The 17,624-nt window shown below is 45.2% G+C and overlaps 1 protein-coding gene across 4 annotated transcripts in view; it reads left to right on the forward strand.

Annotated features, from left to right (window-relative positions):
* The first annotated feature begins 225 nt into the window (after positions 1 to 225).
* The window catches only part of PIP4P2 (phosphatidylinositol-4,5-bisphosphate 4-phosphatase 2), a 33,514-nt gene continuing 16,115 nt past the window's right edge, over positions 226 to 17,624 (forward strand). The window contains exon 1 of one of the 4 annotated variants that reach the window (XM_028736555.2): positions 226 to 444. In XM_028736555.2, the coding sequence (XP_028592388.2) occupies positions 339 to 444 (106 nt within the window). In that variant the 5' untranslated portion in view covers positions 226 to 338. The remainder of the gene's footprint in view (positions 445 to 17,624) is intronic. The other 3 variants (XM_028736554.2, XM_077932865.1, XM_028736556.2) reach the window with 3 other exon arrangements.

Here is a 17,624-nt window from a genome sequence, read left to right on the forward strand (position 1 = left end):
CGTATGCACTCCTACACGTATCAATGCAAGTCTCTCTCTCTTCCACTCGCAGCAACTTTTCCTGGGATTTGGCCGCAGCGAGCAAATCCTCGGAGCCCCTCCTCCAAGCGACCCATCGATTAACTTGCACCTCGTCCTCGGAAGGAGCCGGTGCTAAGCTTTCTCCCGCCCCCGAGAAGCCGGGCTTGTGTGTCTGTGTGTGTCCCCCCCCCCCGCTCTGCCTCTCCCCTCCCCCGCCCTCCCCCGCCTTGTGACACGCACATTGTGCGAGTGTGTGGAGAGGGCTCTTCCCTCGCCATCCTCTCTCTCTCTCTGCTGCTGTTGCTGCTGCAGTAGTCATGGCTGCGGACGGGGTGAACGAGCGATCGCCGCTGCTGTCAGCCCCCAGCTCGGGCAACGTGACGCCGACGGCCCCGCCGTATTTCCCGGACAGCAGCCCAAGAGGTAAAAAACGGCGAGTGGGGGGGGGGGCAGCGTCGCCCCACCTTGCTGCCCGCACCCTAATCTCCAGGTTCCCTTTTCTACCCCCGAGAGGGAGTTTTATTATTATTATTAATTAATACGTATCATTATTTGCATGCACGTTTGCCCCCCAAACTCCCTCTCGCCCCGGTGCCAACTTGGGCTACTGGGGCGGGGGGGGGAGGGGAGGAAGGAAGAGATGGGCTTGTGCGGGTGCAGCTCTGGTTCGCTGCTGGGGGGGGGGGTTCGGGACCCGCCTCTGGGGTTTCGTACCATTGCAGGGGTCCCCCCTTTCTTTCCCTGCATATTCAAGGAAAGAGGGGGATTTTCTTGGGGTGGTGGAGGAATGAGTTTGCAATGTGTGTAGCTGCGTGTCTTTTCTCTGTGTGTCCCTCCCCTCCATCAGCCATGAGGATACATGGTTAATGGCAAGGAAAGAATCGATCACGCAGGCTTCCGCACTCTTCGCGAGTTGAGTGGGGGGCTTTCCCCCCCTCTCTTTTGCTTTTAAGGTGTGCGGGGGAAGGAGCGGGGGAGGCAGGGCAGGCATCGGCGGCCCACGTGGCTCTTGCGTCCTTGAGTGAAGGTTTTCCAAGAGCCTTTCATTCAGTCAGTCCGTATTGCTCCCCGCCTCTCCAGTTCTGCTGATTCAGGGGGCTCTTCCCTAAAGGACAAGGTCAGGCACACCAGAGACGACTTTTGAGGCTTGGGGGGGCCTCGATCTTTGATATAACATGTAGATATTCTCTCTCCAGCCTGCTCCCCAGCCTCCGCCTTTCTTGATTAAATAAAAACACACGCCCATCTCGGAGTTAGTAGGGAGAGGGCTGGCTTACAATGTGAGAGATGAGACGTGATAATGCATCTCAATACATTTTATTAAAGATTATGCAAGTATCAAAAAGGCTCCACAAAACTGGGATGTGGGCTATGTGTGGTTTCTGATAGAGATTTAGCAAGCTGAATCTGACACCTGTGCCCTTTGACCTGGAAGTGCTTGCTTCCCTTCTTTAGGTACATGGGGCTTGCCTGATTCTCATTTGCACTCTACATATGCCCATGAAACTCATTTTGATCACCACTCTGCATGTTTCAGTGTGGAGATCAGCTGTTGAAAATAGGTTCTGACGTGCAAGGATTTCCCTTTCCTTCTCTCTTTATCTCACCCTTGCCCTTCCACTTTTTATGATGGTGTGTGTTGGTGATTGCGATGTGGTTGAATAGATGGTTTAAATCACAGCTGACATTTATTTGCATAACTTGATGGCTAGCTGTATCCTTAAGAGTGGTGAATAGGGAGTAGGATTCGTTTAGGCCTCACCAAATGATATGTCAACAGCAAGGGTTAAGGACCTAGTAGATCCAGGCCTCTGATTCTGCCTGTTATTTACTGCCATGTCAGGGATGGGGAATCTAAGGCCCTCCAGACATTGTTAGACCATAGCTCCCATCATCCCTTACCACTCTCCAAGCTGACTAGGGCAGATGGGAACTGTAGTCCAACAACAACTGGATGGCCAAAGAGTCCTCAGCCCTAATAAGTGTCTCTTAAGCTCTGTAACAACAGCTAAAGTTATGTTGTTTGGTAGGCTCTTGTTTGAATGGTGCTTTGTGATTATTATTATTTAGTTGTAAGGCAGACTTGGAGCAGAATGAGTATAATGTTTGAAAATACATGCAACTGCTTAATGAGATTAAGGGGTTAAACCAAAATACACAGTTAAATTCAGGTACTGTAGCCAGCAGGGTGGATTGATTTGCAATCAAACTTCAGTCATAAATCATCAAGAAAAACTGCCACTTTCAAGTTGTTGATTTTAAATTAAGGCTCCCATCTGCACTATGCATTTAAATCATTTGGCTTTCTCCAAAGAATCCTGGGAACTGTTAAGGATGCTGGAAGTTTTTTTGGAGATCCTTATTCTTCTCTCATTTTCCAGAGTTCCCTGGGAAGGGGGAAAGATTGTTAACCCACTCTGGCCCTTGTAGCTCTGTGAAGGCAACAGGGGTCTCCTAACAATTTTCAGCACCCTTAACAAACTACAGTTCCCAGGATTTTAGAAGGGAAGTCATGCTTTAAATGGGCATTGGATGTGTTTTGATTATGTGTGGATCTGCCCTGAATGGGCTAATCTAACCAATTGCAACATTTCAATTTACTACAGAAACTGTATCCGAAACATGCTTCTTAGGCATTAAAACACTCTAGTAACTAGCGAGTAACCCTATTGAACACAGTGGGGCTTGTCTCTGAGGAAATGCACATAGGTTTGTGGTGTATTACCCCATATAGGATTAGGGTTTTCCTATTTTGGTGGAGAAACAGTTGTAACATGTTGTGATACCCATCAGAATCCCAAATCCCTTTCTCTGCTCCCTCAGTAAAAAAAGAAAAGAAAAAACTGCAAACTAGTTGAGACTCGACCAGGACACATGTTACTCATGGATAATTCGGGAGGTGAGGGCAAGTGAGGAAAGGGAAGGCCCTTAATCAGAAGCTTGCAAAACTTCTCAGAATCCCTAGAAGAAGGTTGTAGAACCCTGGGTGCAAAATACAGATATAAGAGAATGTACTTTTTTGTATTGCTCCTTCCTTTTCTTATTTAATTTAATTTCCACTCTGCCTCCCTGATCTCATTCACATCACATCAACAAAAAGCAGCTAACAATCCAAACCTTTTGCTCATTGCAGCTCATGTGGTTTTGCTCATGTGTTCCTATCTACTTAAGAGGCAGATGAAGCCCCACATTTCTAACAGAAGCAAGGACTGGTAGTTTTTGGTCAGAGCATTTTTCAGTGGTACCTCGGGTTAAGCACTTAATTCGTTTTGGAGGTCCGAACTTAACCTGAAACTGTTCTTAACCTGAAGCACCACTTTAGCTAATGGGGCCTCCTGCTGCTGCCGCGCCACCGGAGCACGATTTCTGTTCTCATCCTGAAGCAACGTTCTTAACCTGAAGTACTAGTTCTGGGTTAGCGGAGTCTGTAACCTGAAGCGTATGTAACCCGAGGTACCACTGTACTGTCAAGAGATAAAATGGGAACATCCTTTGTTGTATGGATATAGAGAATATATTTATATCATTTGAAAATGGAGCACACCGAAGAGTTTGTGTAGGTAAAGAACATGGACATATGGCAGATTATGTAGGTGAGCACTGTGGATGTTCTTTCTAGTGATACATTGGAACGGGACATAGCTCAGTGGTAGAGCATCTAATGTGCATACTGAAGGTCTCAGTTTCAATCCTTGACATTTCCAGTTAGGGCCTGGAGAAGTGAACCCCTCGAGAGCCACTGCCAATCAGTGTTGACCAGTAGTTTCCAATTATCTAAGTGCAGGCGCCGGGAAACAAACGAATAAACTATAACCTGAAATGGCGAGAGAGAGCTGGAAAGTCCTTGAGGCTCAAAAGGAGACCCTCTCCAAAGCCCGAAGAGGACGCCAGTGAGTCAAAATTACAGAAAAGAAGACTCCCAAGGACTCCAAAATTGCATGCAGGAGCTCTCGCTGTTACCCAGATCTATTGAATTCAGTGGGGCTTACTCCTGGGTAAGTGGAGTTAGGATTGCAGCCTACGATGGCAGCCTTCACCACAGCTTGAGATAGCAAAATTCCATATTTTTCACCATGAGCTATGTGAAAATGCCGTTCCTCAGCTTCACTAGATGACCTCAGGTTCTAATATTATGAAAGGGGGAGAGAAGAAAACATCTTATCTATTTACTTTTTCCACACCAGGCATAATTTTTTAATGTTTCTGTAATATTTCCTCATAGGAGAGATTATTCAGGCCCCTGATCATTTTGCTTGCCCTTTTTTTTAATCAAGCCCATAATAAGGAAATAGGACATGGCCTCTTGATATAGCATATGACCTCCTAGTGCCTTGTTTCAAATGCTTGACCTCAAACATATATTTTTCCATGAATATTTATTTTCACAGGAAAGCGCCTTTGTGTTTGATTGAAGGCCTGAGATTCAGTTAAGAGATGATGACTGCTGAGCCATGTATTAACGCCACAAGAGCAAGCCGACATGAGCCTGGGCTCACCCAATTCCCTCTCCTCTGCCCTTGTGGCTGGGAAGTGGGCTTCAGCCAAGTCTGGTTTTCCCTTTTAATGAATCCCACCTTAGCGTTGCATGGTTATCACAAACCTGGTTTGAAACAAACTGGCTAGTTTAATAAGGCAGCATCACAAGCCACAGCTTGACGTTGGCTTGTTATGAAACATGGCAGAGTTTGTTTTAAACCAGTATCCCTGGTTCAAGCATAACCCTAAACTGGGATTTTAGCAAAAGTGAAAGTAACTCCGCTGAAATCCACCTTGTGTCTGCATGGAAGGAGGGAGCATACAAGCTCGATGCTTTGCTCAGGCTTGGCAACATAATGTGGTGTATACAGACTTCACCAGCAGTACTGATAAGAGAAAACAGTATTCAGATTTCATGTAATTTAGGCTGCAGTCCTAACGCCATTTACCTAGGAATAAGCCCCAATGAAGTAAACCTACTTCTGAGTAGACGTGGTTAGAACTGCATTTTCCCCCTAATGAGAGATGTAGAATATATAAAGTTTTTTTAAAATAAATAAGGTTTAAGTCACCTAAAACATGCATTTAAAATGATGACCTTCAAAATATTTTTAGGAACCCCGGTGTCAAGTACAAAGAAAATCCTGTGGAACATAATAGCACTCCAACTAAATGAGGCTGTAAACCTGGAGAATGTGATCTGGCAGCAACACAAAAGTGAACCTTCCCTATAATAATAATAATAATTTATTATTTATACCCCGCCCATCTGGCTGGGCCTCCCCAGCCACTCTGGGCGGCTTCCATAAAAACCAAAAATACAATAAAATATCACATGTTAAAAACTTCCCTGAACAGGGCTGCCTTAAGATGTCTCTTGAATGTCAGGTAGTTATTTATCACTTTGACATCTGCTGGAAGGGCGTTCCACAGGGTGGGCGCCACTACCGAGAAGGCCCTCTGCCTGGTTCCCTGTAGCTTTGCTTCTCGTAATGAGGGAACCGCCAGAAGGCCCTCGGCGCTGGACCTCAGTGTCCGGGCAGAATGATGGGGGTGGAGACGCTCCTTCAGGTATACTGGACCGAGGCCGTTTAGGGCTTTAAAGGTCAGCACCAACACTTTGAATTGTGCTCGGAAACGTACTGGGAGCCAATGCAAGTCTTTCAAGACCGGTGTTATATGGTCTCGGCGGCCGCTCCCAGTCACCAGTCTAGCTGCCGCATTCTGGATTAGTTGTAGTTTCCAAGTCACCTTCAAAGGTAGCCCCACGTAGAGTGCATTGCAGTAGTCCAAGCGGGAGATAACCAGAGCATGCACCACTCTGGCGAGACAGTCCGCAGGCAGATAGGGTCTCAGCCTACGTACCAGATGGAGCTGGTAAACAGCTGCCCTGGACACGGATTTGACCTGTGCCTCCATGGACAGCTGTGAGTCCAAAATGACTCCCAGGCTGCGCACCTGGTCCTTCAGGGGCACAGTTACCCCATTCAGGACCAGGGAATCCTCCACACCTGCCCGCCTCCTGTCCCCCAAAAACAGTACTTCTGTCTTGTCAGGATTCAACCTCAATCTGTTAGCCGCCATCCATCCTCCAACCGCCTCCAGACACTCACACAGGACCTTCACCGCCTTCACTGGTTCTGATTTAAAAGAGAGGTAGAGCTGGGTATCATCCGCATACTGATGAACACCCAGCCCAAACCTCCTGATGATCTCTCCCAGCGGCTGCATGTAAATGTTGAAAAGCATGGGGGAGAGGACAGAACCCTGAGGCACCCCACAAGTGAGAGCCCAGGGGTCTGAACACTCATCCCCCACCACCACTTTCTGAACACGGCCCAGGAGGAAGGAGCGGAACCACTGTATAACAGTGCCCCCAGCTCCCAGCCCCTCAAGACGGTCCAGAAGGATGCTATGGTCGATGGTATCAAACGCCGCTGAGAGATCCAGCAGAACTAGGAAACAGCTCTCACCTTTGTCCCTAGCCCGCCGGAGATCATCAACCAGTGCGACCAAGGCAGTTTCAGTCCCATGATGAGGCCTGAATCCCGACTGGAAGGGATCCAAATGGTCCGCTTCTTCCAGGCGTGCCTGGAGTTGTTCGGCAACCGCTCGCTCAATCACCTTGCCCAGGAATGGAAGATTTGAGACTGGGCGATAGTTGGCCATCGTGGCCGCATCTAAAGATGGTTTTTTAAGAAGCGGTTTAATAACCGCCTCTTTCAGCGGGTCTGGGAAGGCTCCCTCACGGAGGGAAGCATTCACCACCCCACGAAGCCCATTGCCCAGTCCTTCCCGGCTAGCTTTTATAAGCCAGGATGGGCAAGGATCCAGGAGACAGGTGGTTGGTTTCACTCGTCCAAGCAGCCTGTCCACATCCTCGGAGGTAACAGATTGGAATTGATCCCACTCAACTTGACTAGACAGAACTCTAGCACTCTCCCGCCCTGGCCCTGCTCCCACGGTGGAGTCTACTTCTTCCCGAATCTGAGCGATTTTATCTGCAAAAAACTTTGCAAAATCATTGCAGGAGAACATGTGGCCCATACTGGGCCCCGATGTTGCAGGTGGTTCCGCTAAATTGTGAACCACCTGAAAAAGTCTCCTGCTGCTGTTTTCTGCAGATGCAATAGAGGCGGCGAAGAAATTCTTCTTCGCCGTCGCTATCGCCACTTGGTAGGCTCGACGTTGAGCTCTAACCTGTGTCCGGTCAGATTCGGAATGAGTTCTCCGCCACCGGCGCTCTAGCCGTCTCAACGATTGTTTCATTGCCCTCAGATCCGTGGAAAACCACGGGGCTGTCCGGGCTCCATGCAATCGGAGAGGGCGCTTCGGAGCCAAACAGTCAATAGCCCTGGTTAACTCCACATTCCAGCGGGCCACCAGGGAATCAGCTGAAAGGCCATCAACATGGGATAAAGCATCCCCTACCACTCTCTGGAAACCATTTGGATCCATTAAGTGGCGGGGGCGGACCATCCGAATTGGTCCCACCTCCCTGCAGAGGGGATGGGTCGCAGAGAAGTCCAGTTGCACCAGGAAGTGATCTGACCATGGCACTTCTTTCGTTTCGCTTTTACTTAGTGTCAGATCACCAACATCCATAGAGGTAAACACCAGGTCCAAGGCATGTCCACGGCTATGGGTTGGGCCAGACTTATTCAGGGACAGCCCCATGGAGGCCATGCTTTCCACGAAGTCCCGAGCGGCCCCTTGTAAGGTCGTGTCGGCATGGATGTTAAAATCCCCTAGGACGACCAAGCTAGGTGTCTCCAGGAGAACATCCGCCACGACCTGAAGCAGCTCGGGCAGGGAATCCTTGGTGCAGCGGGGAGGTCGGTACACCAAAAGGAATCCTGTACTGCCCCTATTGCCCAACTTCCAGAACATGCACTCAGAAAACTGGGTCTTCCCAACAGGACGCCTGGTGCAAACTAATGACTTCCTAAAAATCACTGCAACCCCCCCTCCCCGCCCACATGACCTGGGTTGCTGTGCGTAAGAGAAACCTGGTGGACAAGCAGCGGCAAGGACAGGCCCATCTGCTTCATCCAACCAGGTCTCTGTTATACATGCCAGGTCAAATCCTCCATCCATGATCAAGTCATGGATGGCAGTGGTCTTATGAATCATTGACCTGGCATTGCACAGCAGCACCTTCAGGTCATGTGGGTATCCCTTGCTGATTCTAGTATCCATCCGGTCAGGACCAGACCCGGAGGCAGGGATAGTCCTCAGACAACGACTAAACCTGCCTCCTCTGTAATGATAGGGTCTGGTCTTAGCGTAACTCCTCCTCCTACCCGTGATCACTGAGATCGGTTGTCCCAGTGCATCCCGCCCTGTGGAACATGCCCCAGCCATTTTATGGGCTGGGGCCCACTCCCCGGCAGCCCTGAACCCTCCCCCTAAAAACAAAATAACACCTTAAACAAACAAACAAAACCAATAAAACAATACAAACGAAAAATGTAGAAATTACAAAAACATCAAAATAATAATAATAATAAAAAATTCCCCAGGCCCAACCAACATCCATCCCACCCCCACCCCGCACATACAAAAAATCCAAAGAATTAAAAAACAAACAAAAAAAACACATTTTAAAAACACTCTGTGCCTCTCCGGCAGTAACAACTGTCCTGGTGAGGCCTGTCAGGCCCCGCCCTGGGCCAGATGGTAAGTGGCAGGAAGGAGCAGGGCCCTCAAGCACTCACTCAGGGAGTCTTCCTGGGCAGCAGGCCGCAAGCCGCACGCAGTCCTTATGAGGCTTCAGGCCCCGCCCCAGGCCAGATGGTAAGTGGCAAGAGCAGGACCCTCAAGCACTCACTCAGGGAGTCTTCCTGGGCAGCAGGCCGCAAGCAGCACGCAGTCCTTATGAGGCCCCAGGCCCCGCCCCAGGCCAGATGGTAAGTGGCAGGAAGGAGCAGGGCCCTCAAGCACTCACTCAGGGAGTCTTCCTGGGCAGCAGGCCACAAGCCGCACGCAGTCCTTATGAGGCCCCAGGCCCCGCCCCAGGCCAGATGGTAAGTGGCAGGAAGGAGCAGGGCCCTCAAGCACTCACTCAGGGAGTCTTCCTGGGCAGCGGCAGCAAGCAGCACGCAGTCCTTATGAGGCCCCAGGCCCCGCCCCAGGCCAGATGGTAAGTGGCAAGAGCAGGGCCCTCAAGCACTCACTCAGGGAGTCTTCCTGGGCAGCAGGCCGCAAGCAGCACGCAGTCCTTATGAGGCCCCAGGCCCCGCCCCAGGCCAGATGGTAAGTGGCAGGAAGGAGCAGGGCCCTCAAGCACTCACTCAGGGAGTCTTCCTGGGCAGCAGGCCGCAAGCCGCATGCAGTCCTTATGAGGCCCCAGGCCCCGCCCCAGGCCAGATGGTAAGTGGCAGGAAGGAGCAGGGCCCTCAAGCACTCACTCAGGGAGTCTTCCTGGGCAGCAGGCCGCAAGCCGCATGCGGTGCCAACTTCTGGAATGCTCTCCTTTGTGTGATTTGGGAGTGCACCCAAATTTCATTAAAAACTCATTTGTTTGTTCAGGCATTCTCTGACTAGTACATTGATTCTGCTACACTATACCATTAATGATACACATAACACTGTTTTTTTTAAAAAAGTGAGATGGTTTTAATGCAGTTTTGTTTCTATCTCTGTAAACTGCTTTGAGATTTAATTGTAATGACAAGCTGTATATATATATAAAAACCTATCTAAAGAAATAACCCTCACAATCTTCAACAGATAGGAAAGATGAAAGCCACACTTAGTTCATTATTTGGCTGCATATTTGGCAAGCAAGTACTTGTGGTGTGATCAAGCCAAAGTGAAGTACTTGAAAAACTACATGTGCTGAAATCTGGGCAGCTTGAAAAGTGCTAAATGTTAGCTGGATAATGCCCTTAGTGATTTCAGACAACAAGACAAGAAAACACATACACATAAGCTTCCTTCTCACTAGGAAGCACATGAATACATTTTTAATACTTAGCATTTAAATAAATATAGGACAGTAGCATTCAGTGTTAACAGGACATTCCCGAGCAAAGAAGTGTGTGTTGGTAAACACTGGACACTAACATACTTCTTGTGGGAAATTGCTGTCAAACATAACTATGCATGAGTGCTAGTTAGTGCATGAAAGGGTTAAGACCAGAGAGGTCTGTTCCTAGACTCAGCTAGGTAACATCCCCTTACCTCTGTGAGGGAGGAAGTGAAGCTGCTTCTCTTCTTTTCTGTCACTCTCTTCCAGCCATGTAACCAATCAGGACGGATGTGTCTGAACTAGCTCCAGATTTCAGACCAAATGTCTGAAACTATATTCAGTATTTTGTATTCCTTGTTTCTTCATGGAATAACACATGAACCAGATATTTGGATTTAGTAAGTAAAGCTTTTTAACTTACTCAACAGTGTGTGCGCTCTGATCATTGCTAGATAGGTAAAGAGAGGGGGCAAGAATTGTAAGCAGACTAACAGGGATATGCGAAAGGGTTTAACAACCTATATCCCATGCTATGCTGCTGGTTAACTCTGAGAGTGTATCTAACATTGTTGAGGGATCTCTCACACTCTTAGAGTGTGTAAAGTCCCATGTTTTGAATCTAGGCATCCAGCTGATACTTTTGTTAATTACTCACATGTGGGTGAGATCTTTTTCCACCTCCACATTTCTGACATATAATTACAAAGCAGCTCTTTGCTTTGGCATGAACACGAACACTAGATTCTACAGTCCAGTATCTCTTCATCTTCTAATAGTTGTCCTTTTAGGAAATGAGTTTAATGTACGTTTTTATGTTGTGAACCTATTTCAGATTTTCTTCACGCTAAGCAGTGTAACAGATATTTTAAATAAATAAAAGTTATTGCCAACTTTAGAAATGGATTCCCAAATTAATGAACTTAAATGTGTGAATAAAGGATAAGAAATGATAAACAATGAAATTGGTCAGAGCATATGCACAAAACAAGGACCGTGGTGCAGAGATAATAGTGAAATGTGATATAGTCACTGTGAGACAGTGATGACCATCCTCCAGGGATTCTCTTGTCTGTAAAAGCTTATACACAGCCATGCTGGTCTAGTGAATTTGTGGGTTACAGGGAAAAAGCCTTCCTCATTAATATCAATGACAGGGGTGGAGTTTTGCATGGATAATGAAGTGAACATGTGGTGCTGCCATTGATAATAAAGTGAGGAAGTCTGAGCACATGGTGTGGAGGTTCCTTCTGTGCAACGAGATGATAAATCTTTAGATCTGAGAATTGATGAGGAACGTGTGACATCTCAGATGTTGGACGTCCACATGGATCTGTGCCTTGAATCAAAGTATTTGTGGTGCTGACAAGAACTATGTGGTTTTTACTGGACAGCCTACCAGTGTAATACTTTATCTGATGGTGCATATTTTGGCTTCCCATGTAAAATCATGCCAATTCAAGAAGATCCATTTTAAGACTACTGGATCTGACTTCTACCCAGATATCATGGATAAGTAACAAGTGTCCGTGTGTGCATGTGTGTGTGCTTTCTGACCATCAAGAAAGGGGAGTGAGATTCAGGAGATGGGGGAAATACACAACCAGAGAGGGTGGTGCCCATAGCACAATCTCAAATTCCAAATGTGTTCACTTCACTGGCCTAAAAAGTGGCAGTCCCAGCTGGCCTTACTGCTTTTGGCACTCATACAAATCCGCCACTTAAAATCAGGTGGAGGACTGCTTGCCCCCTGCCCATGTCCTGTGTTGTTCTGAGGGTCCCCCAACCCTCTGGAGTGGATTTCTGTGGTGCACAAGACACAGTGGGACAGGAGAGGTAAGAAGTGTCCATTGCATGAGTGAAAATCTGCTCAGTAAAGTTAAGATCCAAGTCAGTAGCTGTTCCAAAGAGCTTTATAACTTGACAACATATTTGAACCTGTCCCTGCTACCTGCCCAGAGCTCCATCCATTACAACATCATATAGAATGGGGCTAGCTTCCAGTTTCCCCAGCTGAAGACTAGGTGTAGGATGCTAGGGGTGTTCTGTATTTAATAAATTCATGTAAATCGTGCACGAGGTACTGAAGTTTGTCTTGATTTATGTACAATTTTAAAAGCAAGCCTAAGTGACTAGCTGAAAGACTTATTGCGAAATAGGGCTCTGCAGCCTTTTTTTTTTTTTTATAAATTTTTTATTGCGTTTCTTTCCATAGTTTTATAGGTTACAAACAAATAACATAATTGCAAGAAACAAATTTTCCCTTTTTTTAACAACAAAAACAAACAAAAACAACTTGGACTTCCCCACCCCTTCCGATTCTGCGTTATTTAAATTAACAATGTCAGCATTTTGTTACCTTATTTCATGCCTTATTGTAACTTTCAAATGTTATGTACCCAGATTCGATATATTGTATCTCAGTTTCAATGCCTTTAAAATAAACATAACATGTTCGATTCAAATTGTCTCCTTTTCTCTTTTATCACTTATTTTACAATTTACTTAATCATGATTGCTAAAGCATAACTTTTCCTAATCATGCACTATCTTAAGATTCATACAGCTTGTAGTATTTTTGCAAATAGTCTTTAAATTTTTTCCAGTCCTCCTCAATTGTTTCTTTATCCAGATCTCGGATTCTGCCGGTCAGTTCAGCTATCTCCATGTAGTCCATCAACTGCTTCTGCCATTCCTCCAGCGTGGGCAAATCTTGTGTCTTCCAGCTCTTAGCAATGAGTATTCTTGCTGCTGTGCTAGCATACATAAACAAGGTTCTGTCTTTCTTTGGCATTTTCTGGTCTACCATGCCCAGCAGGAAGGCCTCTGGTTTCTTGGGAAAGGTATACCTAAATACCTTTTTCAATTCATTATAAATCATTTCCCAGAAGGTCTTCACTTTTGGGCAGGTCCACCAGAGATGGAAGAAAGTCCCCTCTGCTTCCTTACACTTCCAACATTTATTGTCAGACAGGTGATGTATCTTAGCTAACTTGACTGGGGTCATGTACCACCGGTATATCATTTTCATAATGTTTTCCTTCAAGGCACTACATGCCGTGAATTTCATTCCGGTGTTCCATAACCTCTCCCAGTCTTCAAACATAATATTATGTCCAACATCCTGTGCCCATTTTATCATAGCAGATTTAACTAACTCGTCCTGTGTGTTCCACATAAGCAGCAAGTTATACATTCTAGATAGAATCTTGGTCTTTGGTTCTAACAATTCTGTCTCTAGTTTCGATTTCTCCTCCTGGAAACCAACTTTTTTATCCATTTTAAAAACCTCTTGCATTTGAGCATAATGTAACCAATCTCGCACCTTGTTTTTTAGTTTATCCTGGCTCTGCAACTTCCAACTGTCTCCAATTTTTTCAATTAATTCCCAATATTTCGGCCAGTAGGCCTCCATATTGGGTCTTTTTCGAGCCTTGGCCTCCACCGGTGACAGCCACCTCGGTGTTTTACTCTCTAATAAGTCTTTGTATTTCGTCCAGACTGCAAAAATTGCTTTTCTGACAATATGGCTTTTAAACAATTTGTGAACTTTAGCCTTGTCATACCATAGGTATGCGTGCCAGCCAAAAGCATTATCAAAACCTTCCAGATCTAGGACATCAGTGTTTTCTAGCAAAAACCAATCTTTCAACCAGCAGAAGGCTGCAGCTTCATAGTACAACCTCAAGTCCGGCAGGGCAAACCCCCCTCTTTCTTTTGAGTCTGTTAATATTTTATACTTTATTCGGGGCTTTTTGCCCTGCCAGACAAACCTAGATATATCCTTCTGCCATTTTCCAAAACATTCCACTCTGTCCACGATCTGTAGGGTTTGAAACAAAAATAACATTTTCGGCAGCACATTCATTTTTATTGCTGCAATCCTTCCCAACAAGGAAAGTTTCAATCTTGACCAAATTTCTAGATCCTTCTTAACTTCCGACCAACATTTTTCATAGTTGTCCTTAAATAAATTCAAATTTTTGGAAGACAAATAGATCCCTAGGTATTTCACTTTTTTTACCACATTCAGTTCTGTTTCTCTCTGAAACCCCTCTGTTTCTGTAAGTGTCAAATTCTTGGTCAAAACCTTGGTTTTTTGCTTGTTCAACTTAAATCCCGCCACCCGACCAAACTCAGATATAAGTTCAAGAGCTCTTTTTGTACTGGATTCTGGCTCCTGCAGTGTCAAAACTAGATCATCTGCAAAAGCTTTCAATTTGTATTGTTTCACTCCGACCTCTATCCCTTGTACCAACCGGTCCTTCCTTATCATATTCAATAGCACCTCCAGCACTGAAATAAATAAAAGAGGGGATAGAGGGCACCCTTGTCGTGTCCCTTTTTCAATTTTAAACTCCTCCGTCACCACATTGTTCACTATTAATTTAGCCTTTTGCTCTGAATAACTTGCTCGTAACCCATTTTCAAACCCCCGCCCCACTCCCATCCCTTCCAAGTTTTTCTTCATGAACCTCCAAGATATATTGTCAAATGCTTTCTCCGCATCAATAAAAATTAACACCGCCCTTGTGTTCATGTTGGTTTGTAAAAGTTCCAAAATATCAATGATGTTTCTGGTATTCTCATATAAATGTCTACCAGGGAGAAAGCCTGCTTGGTCTTTGTGAATTACTTCATTTAAAACTTTTTTAAGTCTACTTGCCAAAATGTCTGCAAATATTTTGTAATCCACATTCAGGAGTGAGATGGGGCGGTAGTTCTTGAGCTGAGTCTTTTCAGATTCTGTCTTAGGTATCAATGTGATGAAGGCTTCTTTCCACGTTTCTGGTGCCCTCTTCCCATCCAAAATCTGGTTGCATACCTCCAACAAAGGTTGTATCAAATAATCCTTCAAAGTCTTGTAGTATTTGGAGGTAAGCCCGTCCGGGCCTGGAGATTTGCCTAGTTGCATGTTCTGAATGGCACCTTCAATTTCCTGAGTAGTTATTATAGAGTTCAAGATTGATCTTTTATCTTGAGTTATTTTTGATAGTCCATTTATCTTTAAAAATTGATCTATCTCAGATTCTTTCTGAGGCCCCTGTGTATAGAGTTCTTTGAAATATCTGTGGAAGCACTTCCTAATTTCTTCTGGTTTCTGTACCATCCTTCCTTCAATCTCTAGATTTGTTATCGTATTTAGCTTTTGTCTTTTTTTCAGCTGCCAGGCTAGCAGCTTTCCACATTTGTTTGCTGATTCAAAAGATCTTTGCTTCATCTGTTTTATTTTCCATTCAATCTCCTGGTTAATCAATTTTGAATATTCTGCTTGATGGAATTTAATTTCTCTCAGCAGCTCCTTTGACTTTGGTTTGGTTCTCAATTTTTCCTCTCCCTGGTGTATTTTCTCCAATATTTTATCTTTCTTTCCATTCCAGAGCTTCTTCTTAATTGTATTCTGTTGTATCAGAAACCCTCTCATAACAGCTTTGCTTGCGTCCCAGATTGTTCTTTTTTCTACTGTAGTGTTCAAATTTATCTCAAAGTAGTCCTTTAGTGTTTTTTGGGCCTTTTTCACAATCTCTTGATCTCTTAGTAGTGTGTCATTCATTCTCCATCTGAAGGAACCGGGTTGAGTTAGTCTGAGTTCTATTTTCAGAGCGTTGTGGTCGGAGCATGTTTTTGGGCAGATTTCCACCTTTTTGGTCTTGGGTGCCAGCCCCCTGGAGGTCCAGATTTGGTCGATCCTTGACCAGGACTTGCTCAGTTAATACAAAGCAACTGTGCCACATGGTTAACTGTACACAAAAGAGACACTTCAAAACAAATTATACTGAAGACAGAATCTGTGGGATCAGTTGAGGAGTGTTCTCATTTTTCAAAAACGAAAAGCTTACAAATGCTTTCCTCGCCTAGATGTCAACACTTGTGTCAAGGCTGTGGTTTCTCTGTAGCCATTTCGAATTCTCCTGAGCAGTGAATGCATCTAGTGGCCTTGATTGCAGGAGCCTTGTCTCTGTGTGTCCTGATAATAAGATTGCTAATTATTTTAATGGAAGCCTGTCAGAGCTGGCATACAGATGCTAACCTGTTTCATTCCGGTATCTCCTTTTCAAAATGCCGCTGTTAGTGTAATGAGTTCTGCCTTGTCAGAAGAATGAGATTGTCCACATGCATTTTCTTTCAGCAGAGATCCTGCTGATAGTGATGTGTCTTCCTGCAGCTGAGCATACCTGTGTACTTCATAAGTCAGTGGAGAATAGGTGGCGATAATGGAGAACTAGTGATAACTATCTATGGCCACCAGATAGTAACAGGTAGACCATGCTATGTTTTATGCTAATTTAATATTTTAATTGTTGGCATTTACATCTGCCACATTTTACCCCTTTAATCAAAATGGGAATCTATAGTATCCCACTCATGTGATTCCACCTAATCAAGGACCACTTACTCTTGTTATTGCTGATGAAATTGACACTCTGGTGTGGTTCCTGCCTGGGTAGAATTTTGGAATACTATTCTTGAAAACACTGGGTTTTTCTGAACATAAATCAAAGAAGAATATAGGTGTTTTGTATCTTCCATCCTTGGCTTCATATTTGACCAAGGATGAAAATGTGCACCCATTATTTAATTGGATCTAAGATAAAAAGAAGATGAGTTTTGGCTTTACTTCTTGCTTGACCTAATTATCTCCTACCTCCCCTTTTAAAAGAGTGGCTGATTGACGTCGATAAGCAGCTATAAATCTCTCCATGTTCGTGCCAATGGTATGAATCAAACTTTATTACTTCAAGGACGCTGGAAAGGCTTGTAGCTTGTAAAACTAACAAGACTTACTGGAAATAACCAGAAAACAGGGAACAAAAGGAAGAGTTTTATGCACATTTCATCCCTGCCAGTATATTCTCTATTGAATAATACATCGACCCATCTTTATGTCTCAGGTTACTGGCAAATCTTGATTTATGTTCCAGGAAGTGTTTGAAACAGTGGCAGGATCCTTTACTAACCTAGCTTCTACTTCTGTTTACTTGTCTGGCCTAATAAACTCCTGAAGTGCTACTAACTTGGTGTTGGAGATCCTCTAAAATGCATGTTTTACAAGGTTCTTGTAAGCTTGTGCTGACCTTTTGCCCAGTTCACAATGCACCTTGCTTGACTAAGCTAAATGCCACTGTTGCCTCCACTACTGCTGAAGGAAACCAGGTTTCCTTGTATCGTAACATGTAAGACCTGGTTCACATGTTATACTTACCATGACCACATGGATGCGCTGGCTCCTGGAGAGGAACTTGCACCTGTCTACTTTGGCCTCTCTGGGCTTTTTAGCTCTGCTCAGTGAGGCAGCTATGCCATGTCTGGCTTAGCATGTTGTCCGAACTGCGGATCATGGTGATGCTCTCTTCTTAATCATGATCTGCAGCCAAGGTCTGTCCTATGGTTATACAGTAGGTCATGGTTAAGTAGGAGAGATCTTAAGCATGATCACAGGCAGGTGGGAGAAGATGGCAGGGCAAAGAGGGTGAGGCATTGTCTGTTTGCCTTCACTCACCTGTGTTTCCCAGTTTGATGGGCCTGCAACAGCCTCTCCCCTTGAGCCAGAAAGCAAAAAGACTCCTTCCTCCCTGTCAGCCTGGATAGCTCAGTTGGTTAGAGTATGGTGCTGATAATGCCAAGGTTGGAAGTTCAACCCCTGTATGGGGCAGCT

This window comes from Podarcis muralis, chromosome 8, assembly GCF_964188315.1.
Source record: "Podarcis muralis chromosome 8, rPodMur119.hap1.1, whole genome shotgun sequence".
NCBI classification, from domain to species: Eukaryota; Metazoa; Chordata; class Lepidosauria; order Squamata; family Lacertidae; genus Podarcis; species Podarcis muralis.